At 40.0% G+C, this 23,859-nt stretch overlaps 1 protein-coding gene across 4 annotated transcripts in view; it reads left to right on the top strand.

Annotated features, from left to right (window-relative positions):
• Positions 1–23,859, top strand: part of LOC104590815 (cullin-4-like) — an 86,467-nt gene that overhangs the window by 50,583 nt on the left and 12,025 nt on the right. For 3 of the 4 annotated variants that reach the window (XR_734172.3, XR_016084047.1, XM_010249568.3), the window contains exons 10-12: positions 11,766–11,872; positions 12,001–12,061; positions 12,158–12,289. Coding sequence is in view for 2 of the 4 variants with exons in the window: in XM_010249568.3 (XP_010247870.1) it covers positions 11,766–11,872; positions 12,001–12,061; positions 12,158–12,289 (300 nt within the window). In the remaining 2 variants the exon portion in view is untranslated. Of the gene's footprint in view, positions 1–11,765; positions 11,873–12,000; positions 12,062–12,157; positions 12,290–23,551; positions 23,839–23,859 lie in introns of those variants that run through there. The other variant, XM_010249569.3, reaches the window with a different exon arrangement.

Genomic DNA, 23,859 nt, shown 5'->3' with positions numbered 1-23,859 from the left:
GCTCAATGGGAGTATCAGTAGGTTTCACTCCTAACTTGCCAGTTTCTTCCAATAAGTCCATAACATACTTCCTTTGGGAGATGAAAATTCCATGCTTAGATCGAGCTACCTCAATTCCTAGGAAATAGTGTGACTTTCTTAGGTCTTTCACTTCAAATTCCTTGTGAAGGTGCTGTTTAAGGGTTCCAATTTCACTAGTGTCACTTCCTGTTATCACAATGTCATCTACATAGACCGCAAGTAGAGTTAGGGAATTACCTGTCTTCTTAAAGAAGAGAGTATGATCTGGCTGAGCTTGTATGTATTTGAATTTGTCCAGAGCCAGTCTAAACCTATCAACCCAAGCTCTTGGGGATTGTTTCAGCCCGTACAAGTTCTTCTTCAAAAGACAAACTTTCTTTCCTGCTTCTATACTATAAAACCAGGGGGTAACTCCATGTATACTTCCTCTTGCAAGTCTCCGTTGAGGAAGGCATTCTTAACATTCAGCTGAAATAGTGGCCATGAGAAGTTTGCAACAATGGATAAAAGAACTCTTGTAGTGTTCATTTTTGCAACAAGTGCAAAGGTTTCTGTATAGTCTATGCCTTTTGCAAAAGACAAACTTTCTTTCCTGCTTCTATACTATAAAACCAGGGGGTAACTCCATGTATACTTCCTCTTGCAAGTCTCCGTTGAGGAAGGCATTCTTAACATCCAACTGAAATAGTGGCCATGAGATGTTTGTAACAGTGGATAAAAGAACTCTGGTAGTGTTCATTTTTGTAACAAGTGCAAAGGTTTCTGTATAGTCTATGCCATAAGTTTGTGTGAATCCCCTTGCAACCAATCTGGCCTTATACCTCTCTAGAGTACCATCAACATTATATTTCACAGTAAACACCCATATGCATCCAACAAGTTTCTTCCCATCAGGCTGGTTAACTAGTTCCCATGTGTTGTTCTTGACAAGAGCATCAATCTCTACTTGCATTGCTTCCTTCCATTCAGGTATCAAAAGATCTTCTTGCACTTTTCTGGGTATAGGAATAGCAGAAATAGATGCCAAGTAAGATCTGTAGGATTCTGAAAGACAATTATAGGAAAGGAACTTGGAGATGCAATGCGCAGTGGGTGAGGTGCAACGACGCTTCCCTTTACGAATAGCAATTGGAAGATCAAGGTCATCTGTCGGTGAAGGTTGAACATCTGTAACAGTGGGATGAACAGTAGTAGTGTTTGGATCTGGAGCCGTAGAAGATGTTAGAACTGGCCTGGATTGCTGTTGAGTACGAGAATCAACCTGCCCCCACCACTTTCTATGATACACTCTCAACTCCCTGCATTTTTGACAACCTTCTTCGCAACTCCCCCCAGTAACCAAGACAGGTAAACTGAAATCCCTTCCTCACTATTCTCCCCCTGAGGAGAAGCCTTTTGATAGTAGGGCATATCCTCAAAGAAGGTGACATCCATGGACACAAAGTGCTTCCCTAAAACTTGCTCATAACAGCAATATCCCTTTTGATTTTGTGCATGCCCAAGGAAAATACACTTAGTGGCTTTGTGATCAAACTTGGAGCGATGAGGTCCAAGGATTAGAACAAAAAAAGTACACCCAAAATTTTTCGAAGCCAGTCTAAACCTATCAAACCAGGCTCTTGGAGATTGTCATGCATTGAAAATCTCTCACAATCTTTGGCACTTCATCTCTAGATCGCATAGGATAAACCCAAGTATATCTAGAGTAGTCATCAATCAAAGTAATGAAATACTTGTATCCAGTGTTAGAAGATAGAGTAACAGGGCCCCAAACATCAGAATAGACAATGTGAAATGAAAATTCAGATCTTTTATTTCTTAAAGGAAAAGAACTTCTACAATGTTTGCTCAATTGACATGTCTGACACTGTAACTCACTAACTTACAAAGACTTAAATAACTCTGGAAACATAAGTTTTAATGACTCAAAAGAAAGATGACCAAGACGACTATGCCATAAGTAGGCGTGACTCTGACTAGATGAGCTTAAGGACTCTGTAGGCACAAGACCAACTTTATTCTCCAACACGTAGAGACCATCCACCATGCTTCCTCTACCAATCATATTCTTCGAGGCCAAATCCTGAAACACACACGAAGATGGAAAGAAGGTAATTGGACTATTCAAGGAGTGAGTAATACTGCCAATGGACAGTAAATTGATAGGTAATATAGGAATATGTATCACATTAGAGAGGGTAAGACCGAGTGGAAGAGATATGAGTCCTTGGCCGGCTATGGTGGAGAATGATCCATCAGCCAACCTCACCTTATCTTACCCAGAGAGGAGGCTGTATGTCTGAAATAAAGTTGACTTACCAATCATGTGGTTTGAGGCTCCAGAGTCAATTATCCAGGGGGAATCAGAAGTATGAGATGACACATGGAAAGCAGTGGTAGTGTTACCTGATGTAGACGCAAAGGAGGTAGGAGTAGGGCCAGAATCCATATGGCGAAGTGTCCTACCATATAATTCCAAATGATCATGAATGGAGTTGATAATCTCTTCCTTGGGGTTAGAACTAGGGGCCCGCTCTTGAGGTACCGTGAGACTAGTCTCTTGAGATGCCACATTTGCTGAGTTATATTTCTTTTAATTTTGCTGGGTTGGCTTCTTACTCTGATCAAATGCTGATTTCTTACTCATTTCTTGAGCCCATTTAGGCTTCCCATGGAGGTCCCAACATGTGTCTCTAGTGTGCCTGGTCTTCTGACAATGAGTGCACCAAAGTTTGTCTTTGTCATCCACTATCTTTTGTGAATCACCCTTGTTAAAAGATCCTTTGATAGTTGAATTTGTACCCCCTCAGACAGCTAGAGCAACCGGTTCCCCCTCTGCACGATTCATCACACTTCTTCTGCTCTCTTCAGACTGAACTAAGGCATAAACCTCCTGAACTGAAGGTAAGTCTTTACTTCCCAAGATCTGTACCCTAATAGACTCGTGCAGGATTCAGCCCCAAAAGAAAAGCAAATACTCGTTGCTGGGAAACAAGTGACTTGAGGCCCTTGCATCTTCATCACACTTCCAATTCACATTTTGGTAATGATCCAGTTCCTTCCATATTGATGTCAGATCTTAGTAGTACATTGAGAGACTTCTCTCCCCCTACTTGCAAGTGGAGGATTCAGCTTGCAGTTGATATATCTTGGCATAGTTCCTCTGCTCCGAATAGGTAGATTTCGCTTGTTCTCATATTTCACAAGCTGTTTCAGCCCACATGAATGTTTTCCTTACTTGCGGCCGTATGGAAACCAAGAGTATTCAGCAGACCAGCTTCATCGAGTTTTTTTCTTGGCACACAACCAAGATAAGAGAAGAAAGAAAAGGAGAAGACTTGTATCAGTTGTAGGTCAGTTTTTTTGTTCTCAGTTTGGAGAAGACAACAAGATGAAGGGGAAGACCTTGTTCGATCTGCTCTCAAATCCAATAGAGTCGCTTTGATACCATCTTAACAATGGACGAACAGCAGTAAACAAGAAGGGAAGGGACAAAGAAGAGAGAAGGTAGAAGAGAAGAAAGAAGATTGACCAACTCAAACTTAAGTCTAGCGGCGCCAGATTACATTAATATTTATAGGGCGACCATAAATAAAAGGGAAAAACCCTTGTGCCCCTGCTGAGATTAAAGTACAATAACAGTAATAAAAAAACTACTTTAAACAGACCAAACAGACCCTAACTAAGCATAATATGAAAATAAATATAAAATAAACTATTTCAACAATAGATTTTTCCTATATTTAATATTTTATTAGGAAATTTAGAGTTCAGTTTTTTGGGTTTTATTTACCAACAACTCCACCTATGATTCACCCCCCCTTGAATTCTGATTCACTCCCCCACTTGTTACTGAACAATAAAATCCCCTATTTTATATTTAAAGGCATGGGTTCAAAGCTTGGCCTGGGCCCAGGATATAGCCCTTATCATAGGTGTTAAGGCTGACTCAGCTTGGGCCATGATCACTCTGATTTACACCAATGTATTGTCTTGAAAGCCTTTGTCTTAAGTTTTTGGTTTGAGTTGGAAAACTAAAATTAATTTTGATGCTATTAAAGGATCTGAACTATTTTTTTTCTAACTTGAATTAGAAACAGTACAGCTTTAGATAGAGTTGTCAATGGGTTGGGTCTACCAGACAGAACTGATCTGTCCAAACTGATTATGTTGATTGTGTGTTTGTGTCTCTATTGATAATTGTTTTGGGGCCATTTCTTGTTGTTCTGAACTGATTATTTACTTTATAATATCTAGAGGCCCCCTGGTTTTGTTGTAACTGTGGTTATATTTTCAGTCTAACAGGGTCAATTTCATAAGCAATACGTAAGATGATTTTGGTTAAAAACACTTGTTAACTACATATAAACAGTGTACTATTTTAATGTCATTTTTATTTTTATATTTGTTAATGTCGACTATGTAGGTGTATTTTTGTCTTTATGCTTATGTTTAAATTGCTGATGTGTAAAGCTATGTTAGATCTTATGTCCCTCACTTAAGTAGGGGCAAAGGTGTCATTTCCAGATTAATAGAAATATAAAAACAAATCTGGCCAAATGGGAGAGACTGATTTTCTCTCTTGTTCGCACCAGAACTTCCTCTCCTATTCTCTTCTTCTTCTTCTTCTTCTTCTTCTTCTTCTTCTTCTTCTTCTTCTTCTCCTCTTTCTTTTATTTCTGCTGTCATCACTCTAACAGAATTCAAGGGCAGACCGAATTCTAATAATATTATAAAAAATGAAGTTATTAAGTTGTTATTATAATAGGTAATTATAGATATCAAGTATAATCAGGTCTAATTGGGTCAGATTTGATTGTCCCGATTAATAACCGGTTTGCGAATGGTACACCCTGTCCCATTGACAGCTTTAACTTTAGAGATAGAGTGGGAGCCATTGCCACTCTACATTGAAGAAAATTGAAGAGAGGAGAGCTTGAGAGTTCAGCAATGAGGGTCTGAGAATGAGTTTCGAACCTACTCTCTCTTAGCACCCTAACATTCTTTTATTAAGATATATTTGAATAATTACAAGGAGGCCCTTAGGTGGGCAAGAATTTACAAAGAACTTAATATAGACAGGATGGGCCCAGAATAAGGCCCATTACAGAAAAGAAACATAAATAACAAGAAAGAATAAACAACCTATGGGCCATTCGGCCCATCTTCTCTACACTCCCCCTCAAGCTGAGTATAGATGTCAATCATGCCAAGCTTGCTGGTATCATGCTGAAGTTTTGCCTTGGGAATGCCTTTGGTGAGAAAATCTGCCAACTATTCTTCAGATGTGATGAAAGGAAGACACACTTCACCCGAAGAGATCCTTTCCCTAATGAAGTGTCGATCAACTTCAATATGCTTGGTTCTATCATGTTGCACTGGGTTGTGAGCAATGTTGATGGCAGCTTGATTATCACAGTACAACATCATTGGCTTGTCATATTCAAATCCAAGTTCTTCCATCAATGATTTTAGCCATAATAATTCAGAAACTCCATGTGCCATGGCCCTGTATTCTGCTTCAGCAGAGGACCGAGCAACAACCGATTGTTTCTTGCTTCTCCCAGAAACAACATTACCAGCCACCAAGCTGCAACACCCAGAAGTAGATCTTCTGTCATCAATGTTTCCGGCCCAGTCAGCATCGGTATAGGCTTCAAGTTTCATATGACCATGCTTGGCAAACAGAATACCTTTTCCTGGGGAGCCCTTCAAATAACATAGGATTCTCTCTGCTACTGCCATATGAGTGTCTCGGGGAGCATGCATGAATTGGCTAATGCAACTGACTGCATATGCAATATCTGGCCGAGTCATGCATAGATACAAAAGTTTCCCAAGAAGTCTCTGAAAGATTCCTTTGTCTTCTAACAATGTCCCTTCTGAGGCTGAAAGTTTATGACTCATATCAATAGGAGTAGCAACTGGTCTAGCACCCATCTTTCCAGTCTCGGAGAGCAAGTCAAGAACATACTTCCTTTGGGAGATAAAAATCCCATCCTTGGATCGAGCCACTTCTATACCAAAAAAGTATCTCAAGTCCCCCAAATCTTTAATCTCAAACTCTGTATGGAGAAAAGATTTTAGATCATGAATTCCTGAAACATCATTACCGGTCACTACAATATCATCTACATACACAATGAGGTATACTGCCAGAGGTCCACTCCTCTTCACAAAAAGGGTATGATCGGACAATGTCTGCACATTACCAAAGTTAACAAGTGCTGTTCTAAATCTCTCAAACCATGCTCTAGGGGACTGTTTTAGTCCATAAAGAGATTTCTTCAGCCTGCATACCTTCCCTTTCATATCAGTTCCATACATCCCTGAAGGAAGAGACATATAAACCTCCTCATGTAATTCACCATTCAGAAATGCATTCTTCACATCCAATTGATAAAGGGGCCAATCAAAGTGAGCAGCTAAAGATAGAAGAACCCTCACAGATGTCATCTTGGCAACAGGTGCAGAGGTCTCTAAATAATCAATCCCATATGTCTGTGTATAGCCTTTTGCATCCAGCCTGGCCTTGTACCTTTCAATAGTGCCATCAGCTTGGTATTTGATAGTAAAGACCCACTTGCAACCGACTAGATCCTTCCCTTCAGGCAAATCCACCACTTCCCATGTGTCATTCTTGTATAGGGCATCGATTTCAGATCTCATAGCATCCCTCCACTTTGGAATCTTAAGAGCTTCTGACACAGACCTGGGAATAGGATTAGAAGCAACAGAAGAGAGATAGGCAAAGTATGGAGGTGAAAGCAAACTGTAAGAAAGGTGCTTGGAAATGCAGTGTGCAGTGCACTTCCGTTTTCCTTTCCTAACAGCAATGGGAATATCAAGGTCAGGGAAGGATGAATTCAAAGATGCTGAAACAGTACCTGTTGTCTCTTCTGTGATTGGAATTGTATGAGGCTCATGTGTTATAGGAAAAACAACCTGCACATTTCTGGATCTTTGCCTTTGATACACCTTGGGATTGAGGATAGGACGAGGAGGTAGAGTACTGGGACAAGGAGAAAGGAACGACTGATCCACCCTTGATGCATTTGAAGGAGAAGCAGACACATCAAGAGACTCAACAGGGACAGGAAGAGGAAGAGCAAACACCTGTGACAAATCCTCCCCTTGTGGACAATGTCCTTCTGGAGAGGAACCATAAAAGGGGGAAAGCTCATCAAAGGTGACATCCATTGAGACATACCGATTGCCAGACTTTGGATCAAAACAACAATAACCCTTTTGTGTGGGGGAATAACCAAGGAAGATGCACTTTTGAGCTTTGGGTTCAAATTTATTCCTTTGGACACTTGGAACATGTACATAACAGGTGCAGCCAAAGACACGAATAGGAGCAGGAAAAAGGTCATTGTCTGGATGAAGAAGATTGGAGGGAGACTTAAACCCCAAAACCCTAGATGGCATACGGTTTATAAGATAGGTAGCAGTAAGAACAACATCACCCCAAAACCTGGTAGGAACATGTGAGGCAAATAAGATACTTCTTGCAACTTCAACAATATGCCTATTTTTCCTCTCAGCAACCCCATTTTGTTTTGGGGTCCTAGCACATGAGCTTTGATGAATAACCCCCATGTCAGAGAGATAGCAGGATAGGTTTTTCTCAAAGTATTCTTTTGCATTGTCAGATCTAAAGATTTTAATCCTGGTATCAAATTGGGTTAAAACAAATTCATGGAATTGTCTTACAAGTCTTGGAACTTCATTACGGGATTCCATCAAGAATATCCAAGTGAACTGAGAAAAATCATCAATAAACATGATAAAATATTTATAGCCACCCATGGAAGGTAAGTTGTAAGGCCCCCACACATCAGAGTGCACAATATTAAAAGGAAAAGAAGATCTTTTATTACTCAAAGGATAATTGTTTTTACAATGCTTTGACAATTCACAAGACTCACAATGAAGAGTAGACAAACTAATTCCCTTAAACAGTTCAGGGAAAAGATGACTCAAGGCAGAAAAAGACAGATGACCAAAACGACGATGACACAACATAATCCGACTAACAGACTCTGAAGAAACAGATCCAAGAGCAGCATTCCCAAGATGATCGGTGCATTGTTCCGGGGTATCAAGCAGGTATATTCCGTTCGCCTCATGGCCACTCCCAATCACCTTCTGAGACTCCAGATCCTGAAAAACACAGTAGGAAGGAAAGAAGGTTACACAACAGTTTAGTGACTTGGTTAAATTGCTTACAGACAACAAATTTGTATTTAGTTTAGGTACATGAAGGGCAGAAGGTAGGAACAAGGAATCCGTAGCCTTAATAGTTCCCTTACCAGAGATAAGGGCAAGTGAACCATCAGCTAAAGTGATTTTATCACGTCCAGGAAGCAAGTCATATGAAACAAATAGGGTAGAAAGATTGGTCATATGGTCAGAAGCACCTGAGTCAATAATCCAAGGGATCTTGAGATTACTTGAAGTGGTAGCATGATTGGCAGAAGCCCTTATACCTGAATGAGCAAATGCTGAAGCAGCAGAAGAATTGCCTGAAGGGTTGGAAGAAGAGGTCACATCACTCAGCTGACTGATCATCTTCCCAAACTTTTCATATTCTGCTCTCATGGCTGCCAATTGTGCAAAAGCAGGCATTTCTTCACTATCTGGCCCGACAACTACATTTGCACTTCCTGATCTTTTACTATCTTACCTTTTCTGAAACCGACTGGGAACAAGATTAGGATGTAGTTTCCAACACTTATCTTTGGTGTGCTTTGACTTCTTGCAATACTCACATATAACTTCTTTCTTTCCTATGCCACCAGAAGTTCTAGCATTCCCTTTGGGTTTAATCCCCATATTGGCAAAGTGATCATTCATATCAGCCCCTTGAACCTGAACAACCCTTCTGCTCTCTTCACTATTCACCAATGCATAAGCTTGTGACAAAGAGACACACTCCTTGGAAAGAATATTCTGTTTTGTGATATCATATTCTGGGTTTAGTCCAGTTAAGAACTCAAATACCCTGTTCCTTTCAACCAATTTTCTGTAGGTCTCTGCATCATTGGTGGTGTCCCAAGGTACAACTTCTATTAGGTCAATCTCTTGCCATAAGGACTTCAGGGTTGAGAAATATACAGCAAGAGGTTTCTCCCCTTGTCTTAAATTCTTTACATCACTTCTCAATTTATATGCCCGGGCCACATTGAGTTTTGTGAATAGGTTTCCGCAACACTGTCCCAAATTTCTTTTGCTGAATTCATCCATAGGTAGTGTTGGCTGATTTGCGGCTGCATTGAGTTCACAAGCCACCCAATGACAGTATAATTTTCTTGCATCCACTTCTCGTAGGATGGATCATCTTCTGGGGGAGCCTTTTTACTCCCGGAAATGAATCCCCACTTTCCTCTACTACAAACATGAATCTTTAATGATTGTGACCATGCCAGATAATTAGTTCCATCTAGTTTAACTGTGGTCACAGTCAATAGGGAATCATTTGGAGTTCCCTGAACCAGTCCATATTCAGCACCACTTTTGTTTTCAAACTCTGAGGAGTACATCATGTAAACACTCTAAACAGAGTTCAGTCGACCACAAGAAGACAATATACTGAGTTCAGCCTTCAAGAAGTAATCAGAAACTCCTAGGCACTGTGCACTCAGCCGAAGTACCTTTTCAAAGCTGTGCACTCAGTCAAGAAGAGTAAATACCAATCGGTATTGCTGAACAGGCCTTTTCACAAACACAGTGTGGGCAATAGAGACACCCCCACTGTCAAGGAAGAGAAAAGACCCCAAAAAACAGTTCGTACAACCCCTTAAAACAGCCAAAATATGAGTAACAATACACAACCTTGTTACAAGGATGTTTCAGCAGGTTTTAACAGTCCAAGAAGAAGAGAAAAAACAACCTAGAAATTTCTGGGTTAAACCAGATTTAATGCAGTCGAAGGTAGTACAGAACAGCTAGGGTTTTCGGACACTTCAACAGTCCAAACACAGTCGAAGATAATACAGAACAACCAGAAACTGAGCACAACTTACAGTTCGAGCTTCAACAGTCCAAACACAGTCGAGCTTCAAAAACAGAACAACCAGTCCAAACACAGTTGAGCTTCAATAGTCCAAACACAGTCGAACTTCAGAGCAGAAAACTGAGCACAACTTACAGTTCGAGCTTCAACAGTCCAAACACAGTCGAGCTTCAAAAACAGAACCGAGCTGTTCCCCTTCTCCTTCCCCCCCTTTTTTTTTCTCTGATTCTTCCTGGCCATTGAACCCCTTCCCCAAGAGATTCTAGTCTTGGGCTCGTCCACTGACCTCCAAGAATCAGGTAGTATGTGACTAAGCTTCCAGCCCTATGATATTCAGGTTCAGATATGCTCTGATACCATGAAGAAAACTAAAGAGAGGAGAGCTTGAGAGTTCAGCAATGAGGGTCTGAGAATGAGAGTTTCGAACCTACTCTCTCTCAGCACCCTAACATTCTTTTATCAAGATATATTTGAATAATTACAAGGAGGCCCTTAGGTGGGCAAGAATTTACAAAGAACTTAATATAGACAGGATGGGCCCAGAATAAGGCCCATTACAGAAAAGAAACATAAATAACAAGAAAGAATAAACAACCTATGGGCCATTCGGCCCATCTTCTCTACATACATATATTTTTGTTTTCAATTAAAATTTATTTATCCCTTTTTTCTGACTTGAAGGCCTCATTTTTGAAGGAGAAATCCTCCTCTCTGAGGGCTTTGCTTTATGGATGGTTTGATGTTTAAAAAGAATTCTGGGCACATAATGGTTAGTGTAAGGGCTTAAACATGTTAGTTTTTGGTGCATGAACATCTCAAAGCTAGTCAATGATTTTGGGTTTGCCTAACCAAATGGTTTTTACATTCAATACACCCACTTCCATCCTTAAGTTGTGCAATTTGCAAAGCACACATTATGAAGTTCTAGCCATTATTGATAAAAATAATTGCAAAACTAACATGCAATATCCAACTGGAGAGTTTTACATTTGTCATTTAACTATTTGCTGACCATATGTTTCCTTGATGGATCTCTGATGGTATTCTGCAGCCAAGGTTTGAAATTTCACAATGTATTGGCCAATATGTTGCGTTCCACCAAGGGTCCAATATGGGTAACATATAGAATTCATATATTTTGTTTCTTTTTGTCAGTATTGGGCCGATATGGGCCTGTATCGAATCGTTTTAGGTTTGTATTGGCTGATACGATCCTGATGCGGTCCGGTACACTATATGTATCAGCGAATACAATGCAAATGTAAGGTATATATGTACACTATAACTAAACAAATATTAATATAAATTATATTGAGTTTTAAAAATTAAGGCATATATAGACAGTGTAGCTTTTCCATCATTTTTTAATGGTACCCAATTGTATCACGATACCTTGCACTTTTATAAAACATTAAAGTATTTTTTATAAATTACTAAAAAAATAAAGTATGTTTTTATTTTTAAATTATTTATTTATAGTTATACAAAACTCATATTTGTTGTTATTAACATAATTTTTTAGGATTTATATCAATTTCCTAGAGTATCCATGTGTATCTTGATTTTTCATCTGTACCCATGCATATCCAAAATCTTGATACATCTCTTAAAATCGCCTCTCCAATACACCTTGTGTTTCTGATACTTTGAACCTTGGCCGCAGCTTGTACTGTATCATTTGGTTTAGATGTTCATTGACTATAATTTTGTACCTTTGCATTTGCAGGATATTGAGTTATCAAAAGAGATAAATGAATCATTCAAGCAGTCATCCCAAGCAAGGACAAAACTCCCTTCGGGTATTGAAATAAGTGTCCATGTGTTAACAACTGGGTGAGTCTTGTTTTCTCTAATTTAGTGCTTGTAATATTATATTGCATTGCAATAACACAAATTGCCACTGCTATGTAAGCTTACTTTCTTGGAAAGTTGTAATTTTGCTATTGTTAACTGGTCTGCAGGTACTGGCCAACATATCCACCCATGGATGTTCGACTTCCACATGAGCTAAATGTATACCAGGTTAGTGAGAATGGTCTAGGAAACCAAACTGTCTTTTGATATCATTTAGACTGGTTTTTTCCAGTCACTTACTGGTTGTCTTGTCCTTGATGACAGGACATTTTCAAAGAGTTCTACTTGAGCAAGTACAGTGGAAGGCGCTTAATGTGGCAAAATTCATTAGGACACTGTGTATTGAAGGCTGAGTTTCCAAAAGGCAAGAAGGAACTAGCAGTGTCACTATTTCAGGTAGGCCCTTGTTTGTATTTTTTTCTTCATTTTTTAAAACTTCTTAATCAAGAACTGATTTAATTAAAGATTGAAAGAAAAAAAAAGTACAATGAAAGAGAGCCTGAGAACAAAAGAGGCTACCTAAAAGCTGAAACATACAAAGCAGGTGAAAATGCCCAAACAAGAAAACAGGAAAACAGTGCTAAGCTGGTAGCAGAAACCTCACTGATGGAATCTCTCCTCTAGCACCTGCTTGTGCAAGAAAATCAGATAAGGAGTTGGTAGAAATTGGTGTCCAGTAGGAGTAGTTCAATCCATCCACGTTTGGCCTAGCCTCCCTGTCCCAAAATCATAAACACTAATCCTATTTCATGTCTTCTGATCTATATTAACTAACCCAACGACTTTATGGCATCGACAAATCATTTACAAACTCAAGAAAGAATCTGGAAACACTAAATCAAAAATAAATCAACTAGAGAATGAGATTTAAATGTGTATACTCCTCCCTTTCTTCTTTCTTCTCTTAGACCACCATTTTTGAAGATAAATAAGGAAGAAAATATTATTGAAAAACAAAAACAAGATACAACTTCTAGGTGACCAGAAGTCACCATTCATCAAACAAAACAGAAAACCAAAATGTACAAACAGGCCACTAAGCATATCACTACTTCAAAGTACAAAAAACTCAATCACGACAATCTGCCCATGATTGTGATTTTCCCCAAAACTTCCTAATCTCTCATTCCACAATCCCAAACATTGATTTGCTCCAACCTCTCAATCCTTCTATTAGGCTTTGTAATTTTCTCAAACCCAGCTGTACCCTGAAATATATAAAAATTCCATTTTTGCTCCACGGACTCCAACAAGATAGGATGTCCATCAAACTTGCAAAATCCTTCAAAAAGTAGTAGTGATCTGAAAATGGAGTCACTGATGTTTCTTGGACCAAACCCCATCCACTCCCACTCCCTATTAAGCAGAAACCTATCCAACCTCTCCGTCATGAAACCCCTCCATCTCCTCTCACATCTGATACCTATCCCTATGCACGATTGGGCGCTAAACATTAGATATCAAAACTCTTGTTTTCAGACTGCCATGTTTCCTCATATTTAAGTGTTGAAACCTCTACATCATCTTTTTCTCCTTGATCAATAAACCATGAGTTTCATTAATTAAAGAGAAACATATACAATTAAAATGAAGATAAAGAAGGGAAAGAAGGAAAGCTCCCAACTAGAGGTATGTTTGTGGTGATAAGGTCAGTCTTGAGGTTTTTGTTTAACGAGGATCATTAGATGGAATGTTAGGGGTTTGGGGAGTGCAAGGAAGAGAAGAGTAATCAAGGATTTACACAGAAGAGAAAAGCTTGATATAGTGTTGATTCGGGAAACAAAATTACTAGAGTTGGATAGAAGGTGATCAAGGGGTGTGAATTGGACCTCAACGCCATCTTGGGGAGCCTTTGGAGGTTTGGTGACTATAAAGAGGGAAGATGTTGTAGAACCTTTGGAGGAATCGTGATAGGTTGAAGGGAAGGGAGATCCATCATATGGATGGCCGAACCTTGCAGGGAGGTTGGGCGAAATTTCAAAAATTTTCTTTCGGCCTTCTGGGAATCTTATTCCCTAATTTAGAAAACTACATTCGTTCTTGAAACAAACCGGACCAGATCTAAAACCAAAAGGAAGCAAGTAGGGATGCACCTGATACGGAATAACAGTAACTCCCAACGTAGGTGTTTACGCCCAAAGAGGTGACCAAAACCCGCCTCCACTGAACATGACACAACTTATGGTGAGGCAGGATCAACAAGGTGGTTCTTCAACAAGAACCCTAATTCTTCAACAAGAATCACACAAGGGGCTGGTGAGCACGACTTTAGATTGTTTCTTCTAGCAAGAAACAATATCAAGAACTATTTTTGATCAGATCCAAAGGTGGAAATCGAACTGGGTAGGGGCGACAAGAAATGGAGGAGAATTCTACAGATTGCTGAGTGTATTAAACTGGTGAATTCGCCCCCTATTTATAGCCTTTTTGGATCAGCTTCCTAATCCAATTAGGAAAGAATTTCTTGATCCAAATCTGATATTTGGATTTGGACTCTTAAATGGATAAGACATATCTTATCCTCTTACTGATCCTAATAAGCTTTTAAACCAAATTCGCCCCAATTAATTAAGTCACTTGAGCCTAGTTCGAAATGGGCTTTAGGCCCATTAAGTCATACAGCTCACTTTCCCTTTTATATGTTCGCTAGTTTGGTTCTCTTTGTATGGCGTGGGACCTTAGCATTGATCTCCTCAAAAGCCAATTGGGTTCAGCCCAACCTTTGTTACAAGGCCTGGCCGAATTCACTGCTAAAGCCAGTGAACCTCTGAGCCCATTAGTATGGGCTCTTAGCAAGCCCAACATTTACACTAAATGGTTCCTGGGTCCAGCCACCTTATGAAGGCCCAAGGACTAAGGACTTATGTGAGATTAGCCCATCAGGTATAAACCCTAAATGGTCTTACACTTAACCTCTCAGTCCATAATGATCAAACACTGCCCGACAAGAGAGGATCTCTCCCTTGGCTACAAGGTACAAAGTTGCACTCTCTAATCACATGGATCCCGGGAATTAAAACCTTTTTGCAAACATTTTGTGAATCCATAATATATATGTATATCTTTATATAAATATATTTTGCAAAAACAAATCTCAACAATTTGGAATCAATTGCCGGTAGTTTAGGTTTCCATCAAAGAGAGTGCATTCCCCGATCATTCACTTTGTCCGACAAAGGGGCTATTCCTGTCACTATGATCACCCACTCAGGTGAATTCTCGGACTGCCTCAACATACCCAGGTTTTGACCCCCTCTAAGGATCTCATTGATTGGCATATCAAAGACAACCCAATCCAACACCTAGTGCAGTACCATAATCGAGTCTAGGGGTCAGGTGTAACATTGTAGTTTTGCCCATCTATCTCCAAGGTCTAGGGCAATACTGGAATTTGGTCTCGTTCAGGGTTTCAAGAAAACCCACACTGCATGTGCTTTGGGTCTTACCCTGGCAGCTGAGACAAGCCACCCCAATCTTCTTGGCAGCACATCAGTGTCAGCCTTGGCAGGATAAATCTCCCAAAATCCTTCCAACGGATGTGAAGATTCTAAACTAACACGAGTCTCATAAGTGTCCAGTTTAAGGGTATTATACAGAAACACGCCAATATAACATGAATCAAATATGTACTTTAATCATTTACAATAAATGTCAAAAGATACATTAATCTGATTGGAGCTAAGGGCATACACTGTCTAACATAGGTAACTTCTCTTTATCCATAAAATTTAAAAATGTAGACGATGGATTCATTTGGGTGTTAATCAATTATCATGGGCTTAATTCCTACAAAGAAAGGAATGAGATGTGGGAGAAGTTGTATGGGCTTAATTTAAAAATGTGGGTGGAGATTGTAATGGGCTTAATTTAAAAATGTGTGTGGAGATTTTAATGTAATCAGGTATTGTAGTTAAATCAACAACCCCCAACACAACTAGCATGAAAAAATTTAATGAGCTCATTAATACCTCCGAGATTTAAGAAATCTCCCCTTTGCAAGCCAATTTCACTTGGTCCAATTTCCAGGAAAATCCTTTGTGCTTTAAGTTGGATAGGTTCCTTTTCATGAAGGTTGGGAGAACCACTAGAGGGATTTGGTGGCTAGTCAAGAGGGTTGACACATCTGATTCTAGACTTAAGGACCAAAATTGTTTGGGTTTGGTCCAACATCCTTTATATTTGGGAATATATGGTTGAGGAATAGAGACCATTTTTGGAGATGAGTCTTTGTAGTGAGAATGGGCCGAATGGGCCCTAGTGTTCTTTATTTCTTTTAAGTAGTGTTTAAAAGTTATGTTTCTTAGTTATGGGCCTTCTTTTATTTTCTTTAATTATCTCTTTAGTGCTGGTCGCCCCATTAAGGGCATCCAAGTAATTGTACTCAGACTGAGATTTATTAATAAAGGTGATGAAAGGTGGCTAGGAAGAGGCTCAAATTCTTCTTTCTCTTCCTCTCTTTTCTTCTTTCTTGCATTATCTGAATTACTCTAGGTGTAATTTTCAACTTGGTAACAGAGCAGGTTCTCACTTTTGACTTTTTTCTCCTTTCTTTACCCATACATAGTGTGTATGGAGAACCAGCCGGTTGATCAATCAAATACTTATGCAGCTCAGTTAGGAAGGTTTTTGGAGAGTTTTGTGGGGTTTTTCATCCTTAGTTGAAGCCTAGGGCAGGTTCTTGGAGATTTTTCCTGAAAACTCTAGATAACTAGAGAAACCTTGTCACATGTCGTAGAGACAGTTTGAACCAGGCACATGGGGATCAGAGGTAAGCCTTTTGATTTCTATTAGGGGTGGTTTTGGTTGGATTGAATTCTAGAACCTCTGGAAGGGGCGGTTGGAGTTTCTCTTTCTCTCCATCCCACAGGACCTTGTGAAACCCTAATTTTGGGGGGTTGAAGCTTTTTCTTTTCATAGAACAGTAAATCTAGCCTGGTAACTCCCTAATTTGATTTTCGTTTGCATTCGTTTACTCACTGGAGCAAACTGGAGGAGAGACCAAATATTCCATAGGTTTCGGGTTTGGACATAGGGGGTCTGTGGAGAATCTTTTTGGGGCTGTGGCTACTGTGAAGTTAGATGGGACCAATTTTTTAGCTTGGTCTCAATCTATTAAGATACATGTGTGTAGTAGAGGAAAATTGGGTTATATTATCGGGAGCAAGAAGAAATCAGAGGAGGATGATCCTTCCTATGACTATGAAAGGTGGATGTAGGAAAATTACACAGTAGTGGGTTGGTTAGTGAATTCTATGCAACCACACATTAGTCAGCATTATCTGTGGATGGAAACTGCAAAAGAAGTGTGGGATAGTGTCTTAGTGACCTATTCCCAAAAGCTTAATGTTGCTTGAGCCTACAAATTGAAGCATGATGTGAATAATCTTAGACAGGGGGGAAGCCCTTGGCAGTCTACTTCTCTATGCTGAAATCCCTTTGGTAAGAGATTGATCTGATGGAGACTATTGTTTGGGGTTTGTAAAGAGACTGAGCCGAATGGGTCCTAGTATCTTGTCTTGTAATATCTTTTCTTTTCTTGTTGGCTAATGGGCCTCTCTTAATGGGCCTGCTATTTCTCTTTGTTTAATCTTTTTATATTATCGCCTAGCTGGCCGCCCACTTAAGGGCATACTTGTCATTACTCTAACATTAATTCTTAATAAAAAAGGATTAGAGGAGAAAGGGAAGATAATTCGAATCTTCTTCTTCTTCCTTCTCTTTTCGCCATCTTCTTCTCTCGTGCTGCTGCTCTTACTTCTCTTCCTTTTTTTCCTCTAGTCTTCAAATTTACACCTAATATTTGAGGACTGATTTACATCTTGGTATCAGAGCAGGTCTATTTCTTCCTTTTTTTTTTCTTCTTCCTCTTTTCCCATACACCCTTAGATTAAGAGAGTGTATGGAGAGATAGATTCTCTATAGTTCAGAGGATCTCTAGCCTAGTTGGTAGAGGGTTTGAAGAGTTTAAATCTGGTTGGATATTGCCAAGAAGTGGTGCTGTTCTGTTGCTGCCCAAAACCCTAGCCGATTAGATATTTTCGAAGGTACAGGTAAAGGTGAAGCTTTGGGTGTGGCGCTCTGTGCTTGGGAGGTGTCTTGTGACTCCTAAAGGAGGGCGGTTCAGGATTGGAAGAGATTGGGAAGTTCTGGTAGGAGTGGCTGCATCTTCTCTCTTCCTCCCCAATAGCTGGACGGAGTAAAACCCTAGTTTTCAAGCATCTGGGTTCTGGTTTGACTTCAAGTAAGTTTATATAGACAGAATTTCTGGTTTTTTGATTTTCGTTTGATTAATGGAGCCATACGGAAGTGAGTTCAAGCAAGTGTCGGTTTTCGGCCTTGGCTCTGTAGATTCCGTTTTGACTGGTGTGAGCACAATCAAGCTAGATGGGATAAATTATCGTGCTTGGGCACAATCTATAAGAATTTGTCTGTAGTAGAGGAAAACTTGGGTATCTCACAGGTAGTAAAGTGAAACCCGAAGAGACAGACCCTGAATTTGAGAAATGGATGCAAGAGAACTATACTGTCATAGGATGGTTGGTCAATTCTATGCAACCTCATATAAGTCAACATTTATCTATGGATGTCTTTGGCTAAGGAGATATGGGACAGTGTTACTGAGACCTATTCATAGAAGTTGAATGTAGCCAGAGTCTATAAGTTGAAAAGTGATGTGAAGAACATAAGACAGGGGGAGAAGAGTGTAGCAATCTACTACTCTATATTGAAATCCCTATGGCAAGAAATTGGTTTTATGGAGACAGTTGTATGGGAGAGTAATTATGCTGAAATGTATAGGAAGTTGGTGGAGAGAAATAGGGTGTTTGAATTTCTCCACTGGACTCAACCCTGAGTTTGACATCATTAGGCAAATTATCCTGGCCAGAGATGAGGTTATTCTTTCCCAGGCATATGCTATGATAAGCAGTGAGGAGAGTAGGCGACAGGTTCAGTTGCAGGGTCCACCTACAGAACACTTTGCACATGCTGGAATAAAGCCAAAGGGTCCTACTGAGAAAAAGGAGCAGATATGTGAATATTGCAAGTAACCGAGGCATACAAAGGACACTTGCTGGAAGCTTCATCCTGAGCTTCTTCCTGATAGGTTTAAGAATAACAACAACTCTAAGAAGGGCAGCCAGGTAGGAAAGCCTAAGACAGCTAATGTTGCTACAGTACCTGAAGGAGGAAATAAGGAGAGTGAAGAAAAATCAACCATTGAGTAGTTGGCAGCAATGAAGGCGGATTTTGAAAAGTATGGGAGGCTTCTAAATCACTTGGAAGCTACTGTTTCTTCATCTCCCTCTTCCAACAACAACACATCATTTTCATCTGCATTTGCTCACTCAGGTATTCGTGTTTCTGCAAATCATGCTTCAGTTTCAAGTAATCATAAAATCCCTTGGATTATTGATTCCGGTGCATCAGACCATATGACCAGCCTGTCTAATCTCTTCTGCTCATACCACCTTCTCTCTGGTAAAGAGAAAATATCCCTTGCTGATGGGTCTCTTGCTCCCATCTCTGGTAAAAGAGATATAAAGATCTCTGACACCCTTTATTTATCCTCTGTCCTTCATGTCCCTAAACTTAACACAAACCTTTTATCTGTTAGCAGTTTAAGTAAATCCATGAATTGCAGCATAACCTTTTTTTCCCACTCATTGTATTTTTCATGACTTGCAATCTCAGAGGATGATTGGGAGTGTTCATGAGGTGAACGGAATATACTTGCTGGACACACCGGATCGATCTTTCGGACCACCTCATGGAGTTGCCTTAGAGTCAGTTTTGTCAGAGTCTGTTAACAAAGTCTTGTTATGTCACTTTCGGTTTGGTCATTTGTCATTTTCTGCTTTGAGTCATTTGTTTTCTAGATATGTTTAAGGGAGTGTCTTTATCGAGTGTTCATTGTGAGTCGTGTGAATTGGCAAAGCATTGTAGACATTCTTATTCAGGAAGCAATAAAAGATCTCTTTCTCCTTTTCATATTGTTCACTCTGACGTGTGGGAGCCATATCATTTGCCAACTATAGGGTGTTAATTATCTCATGAAATCCGGGGATGAAGTACCAACTATTGTGCAAAAGTTTCATGAACTCATCCTCACCCTGTTTAACATCCAGATCAAAATATTCCGTTTTGATAATGCTAAGGAGTATTTTGAGAAAACCCTCTCTGCCTATTTTGAAACTTTTGGGTTTATTCATCAAAGTTCTTGTTCGTACACTCCACAACAAAATGGGGTGGCGGAAAGGAAGAACATACATGTGGTTGAAGTTGCCAGTTCCCTCTTGTTTGCATCCCATGTTCCTCTAAAATTTTGGGGAGATGCTGTTCTTACTACTACTTTTTTGATCAATTGTATGCCCTCTCGGGTCCTTAACTTCAAAACCACCTTTAGCCTTCTGTTCCCGGATGAGGATATTTTTTCTCTTCCTCTCTGTGTTTTTGGGTGCACTTGCTATGTGCATATTCACAGTCATCAAAGGCACAAGTTGGAACCCAAGGCTCGTAAATGTGTTTTTCTGGGATATGCTTCCACACAGAAGGGATATTACTGTTTTGATCCAGTTAGTGGCACCCGCTTTGTATCTCCGGATGTCACATTTGCTGAGTTGACTCCTTTCTTTTGCATTTCTCCTGAGGGGGAGAAATCTGAAGAGCCCTTTGCTATGTCTCTAGCTGTTCCTCTTCCCATTCCTCTTGAGTCCTATCATGAGGTGTCTACTTCTCCCACTGGACCTACCTCCGATATTCCTATTCCTCCTCATCCTGTTCTCCAAAGGTGGTACCAAAGGCACAGATTCAAACATGGGCAGGTTGTTTCCACTCCTACAGAAGAGGCTCTTGCTCCTCCCATCATTACTGAGGTAATAGGTCAGCCTTCTTCTGATCCATCTACATCTTTGCTAGACCTTGACCTTCCTATTGCTCTCCGCAAGGGCAAGCGGAAGTGTACAACCCATTGTATCTCCAAACACCTATCTTACAGCCTTCTCTCTCCTTCGTACTACTCTTTTCTTGCTTCTGTTTCTTCCCATGTGATACTTAGGTTCGTACCATAAGCCTTATCTAAACCTGAATGGAGGGATGCTATGATGGTTGAACTGGATGCTTTGCATAAGAACCATACCTGGGATATTGTTGACTTGTTTGAAGGGAAGGAACCGGTGGGTTGTAATTGGGTGTTTACCATTAAATATCACTTTGATGTATCTATTGAGAGGTTTAAGGCTAGGCTTGTTGCTAAGGGCTACACTCAGATGTATGGTATTGACTATCTTGAGACATTTGCTCCCGTAGCATGACCTCAGTCAGGGTTTTGTTTTCTCTAGCCGCTACTTTTGATTGACCCCTACACCAGCTTGTTGTTAAAAATGCCTTCTCGAATGGAGACCTTCATGAAGAGGTCTATGTCTTTGCCTCCAGGGGTGTATGGGAAGGAAATGCAAGGCAAGGTGTGTAAACTGCATAAATCTATTTATGGTCTCAAACAATCTCCTCGGGCTTGGTTTGAGAGGTTCAGGGCTGCTCTTGTCTCCTTTGGTTACACACGAACTCAATCTGATCATACCTTGTTTTTGAAGAGAAATGACTCTCTGGTGACCTTCTTGATAGTTTATGTTGATGATATTGTGGTCACGGGTAATGACACTCAAGGGGTCAGTAAACTAAAAAGATTTATCAACTCTGAATTTGAGATCAAGTATTTGGGAGATCTTCGGTATTTTTTGGGCATTGAAGTTGCTAGATCTAAGGATGGTATCTTCATTTCTTAGCGTAAATATGTCCTTGACCTCTTTGCTGAGACTGGTAAACTTGGAGCTAAACCAATCTCCACTCCTATTGATCCCAATCATAAGCTTTCCTTTACAGATGATGACCTTTTATCTGATAAGGGGGTGTTTCAGAGACTGCTTGGGAAGTTGTTATATCTTTGCATGACTCGGCCAGATATTTCCTATGCAGTAAGTGTTCTTAGTCAATTTATGCATTCTCCCAGAGATACTCATTTAGCTACTGCAGAAAGGGTTCTGTGTTACTTGAAAGGTACTCCCGGGAAAGGTATTCTATTTGCCAAACATGGACACGTGAAGTTGGAAGCTTTTACTGATGTTGATTGGGCAGGATGTATTGATGATAGGAGATCCACCTCAGGTTATTGTGCTCTAGTCGCTGGGAACATTGTGTCATGGAGTAAGAAACAGTCTGTAGTTGCTAGATCCTCAGCTGAAGCAGAATATAGGGCAATGTCACATGGTGTGTCAGAGTTACTGTGGCTACGATCCCTTTTAAAAGAATTGGGGGTTGACTTTGAGAAGCCAATGATGCTCCACTGTGACAACCAAGCAGCTATCAACATTGCACATAATTCTGTTCAACATGACAAAACTAAGCACATTGAGGTTGATAGGCATTTTATAAGGGAAAGAGTTTCCTCAAGAGAAGTTTGTTTGCCATTCATCACATCAGATGAACAATTGGCTGATATCTTGACCAAGGGAGTTCCAAGAGGGAAAACGACACACTATATAAGCAAGTTGGGCATGATTGACATCTATGCTCAGTTTGAGGGGGAGTGTAAAAAGACTGGGCCGAATGGGTCCTAGTATCTTCTCTTGTAATATCTTTTCTTTTCTTGTTGGCTAATGGGCCTGTTATTTCTTTTTTGTTTAATCTCTTTATGTTACTGCCTAGCTGGCCGCCCACTTAAGGGCATACTTGTCATTACTCTAACATTAATTCTTAATAAAAAAGGATTAGAGGAGAAAGGGAAGATAATTCGAATCTTCTTCTTCTTCCTTTTCTTTTTGCCATCTTCTTCTCTTGTACTGTTGCTCTTACTTCTCTTCTTCCTTTTTTTCCTCTAATATTCAAATTTACACAATATTTGACGACTGATTTACGTCTGGGTTGCACAAGGGATGCAGAAACATATAGGAGGTCGGTGGAGAGAAATCTGGTCTTTGAGTTCCTCATCGGTGAGGTGAGCAGAAGACATGTTCAGTCTTTTGAGTTGTAGGTTTATCACTACGCTAATGTGGGGATGAAGCCAAATGTTAGCATTGGGAAGAAAGATGTTATCTATTAATACTGCAAGAAGCCCAAACACATTAAAGACACATGTTGGAAGCTGCATCCAAAGCTTGTTCCTACCAGATTCAAGAAAGAAAATGGTGGGAAAAGGTGGAAATGCAAATGTAGCCACCTCTTCACAAGGTGAACAAGGGTAGGGTGGAGAGAATTCAGTGGGAGAACACTTGCAGCCGCCGGGGCTGAACTATAGCTCCTTCAGAGGCTGTTCCTTCCTCTACATATGCTCACTCAGGTATTCGTGCCACTGCACATCATGCTTCTAATCTTAGGTACTGATAAAACCCCTTGGATAATTGATTATGGGGCTTTTCACTGTATGACTAGTGTTACACAGTTATTCACCTCTTACCAACTTCTTTTTGGCTGGGATAAGATATCCCTTGCTGATGGCTCCCTAGCCCCTATATAGGAAATGGAGATATTAAGACCTCTAATGCCCTAAACTTATCATCTGTTCTTCATATACCTAAACTTAATACTAATTTGCTTTTAGTTAGTAGTTTGACTAAATCCCTGAATTGCAGTGTGACCTATTTTCCTTTATATTGTGTTTTTCAGGACATGGAATCTCATAAGGTGATTGGGAGTGGCCATGAGGCAAATGGTATCTATCTGTTAGACATGCCTGAGCAGAACCAAGTACAACCTAAGAGATTTGCATTTGTTTCAGAGTCCACTAGTCGTATTATGTTACGTCTTAGTCGTTTGGGTCATTTCATAAAGTCAGTTGTTTCCAGAGTTGTTTAAAGGAATTAGTCTATCGAGTCTTCATTGTGAGTCTTGTGAGTTCTCAAAGCATTGTAAGAGCACTTATCCTTCAAGTAATAAAGATCAACTATTCCTTTTAATATTGTTCACTCTGATGT

This window comes from Nelumbo nucifera, chromosome 3 (assembly GCF_055504915.1).
Source record: "Nelumbo nucifera cultivar China Antique chromosome 3, China Antique-T2T, whole genome shotgun sequence".
NCBI classification, from domain to species: Eukaryota; Viridiplantae; Streptophyta; class Magnoliopsida; order Proteales; family Nelumbonaceae; genus Nelumbo; species Nelumbo nucifera.
Note: the sequence above shows the minus strand (reverse complement) of the source record. Positions and strands in the feature narration are given on the sequence as shown.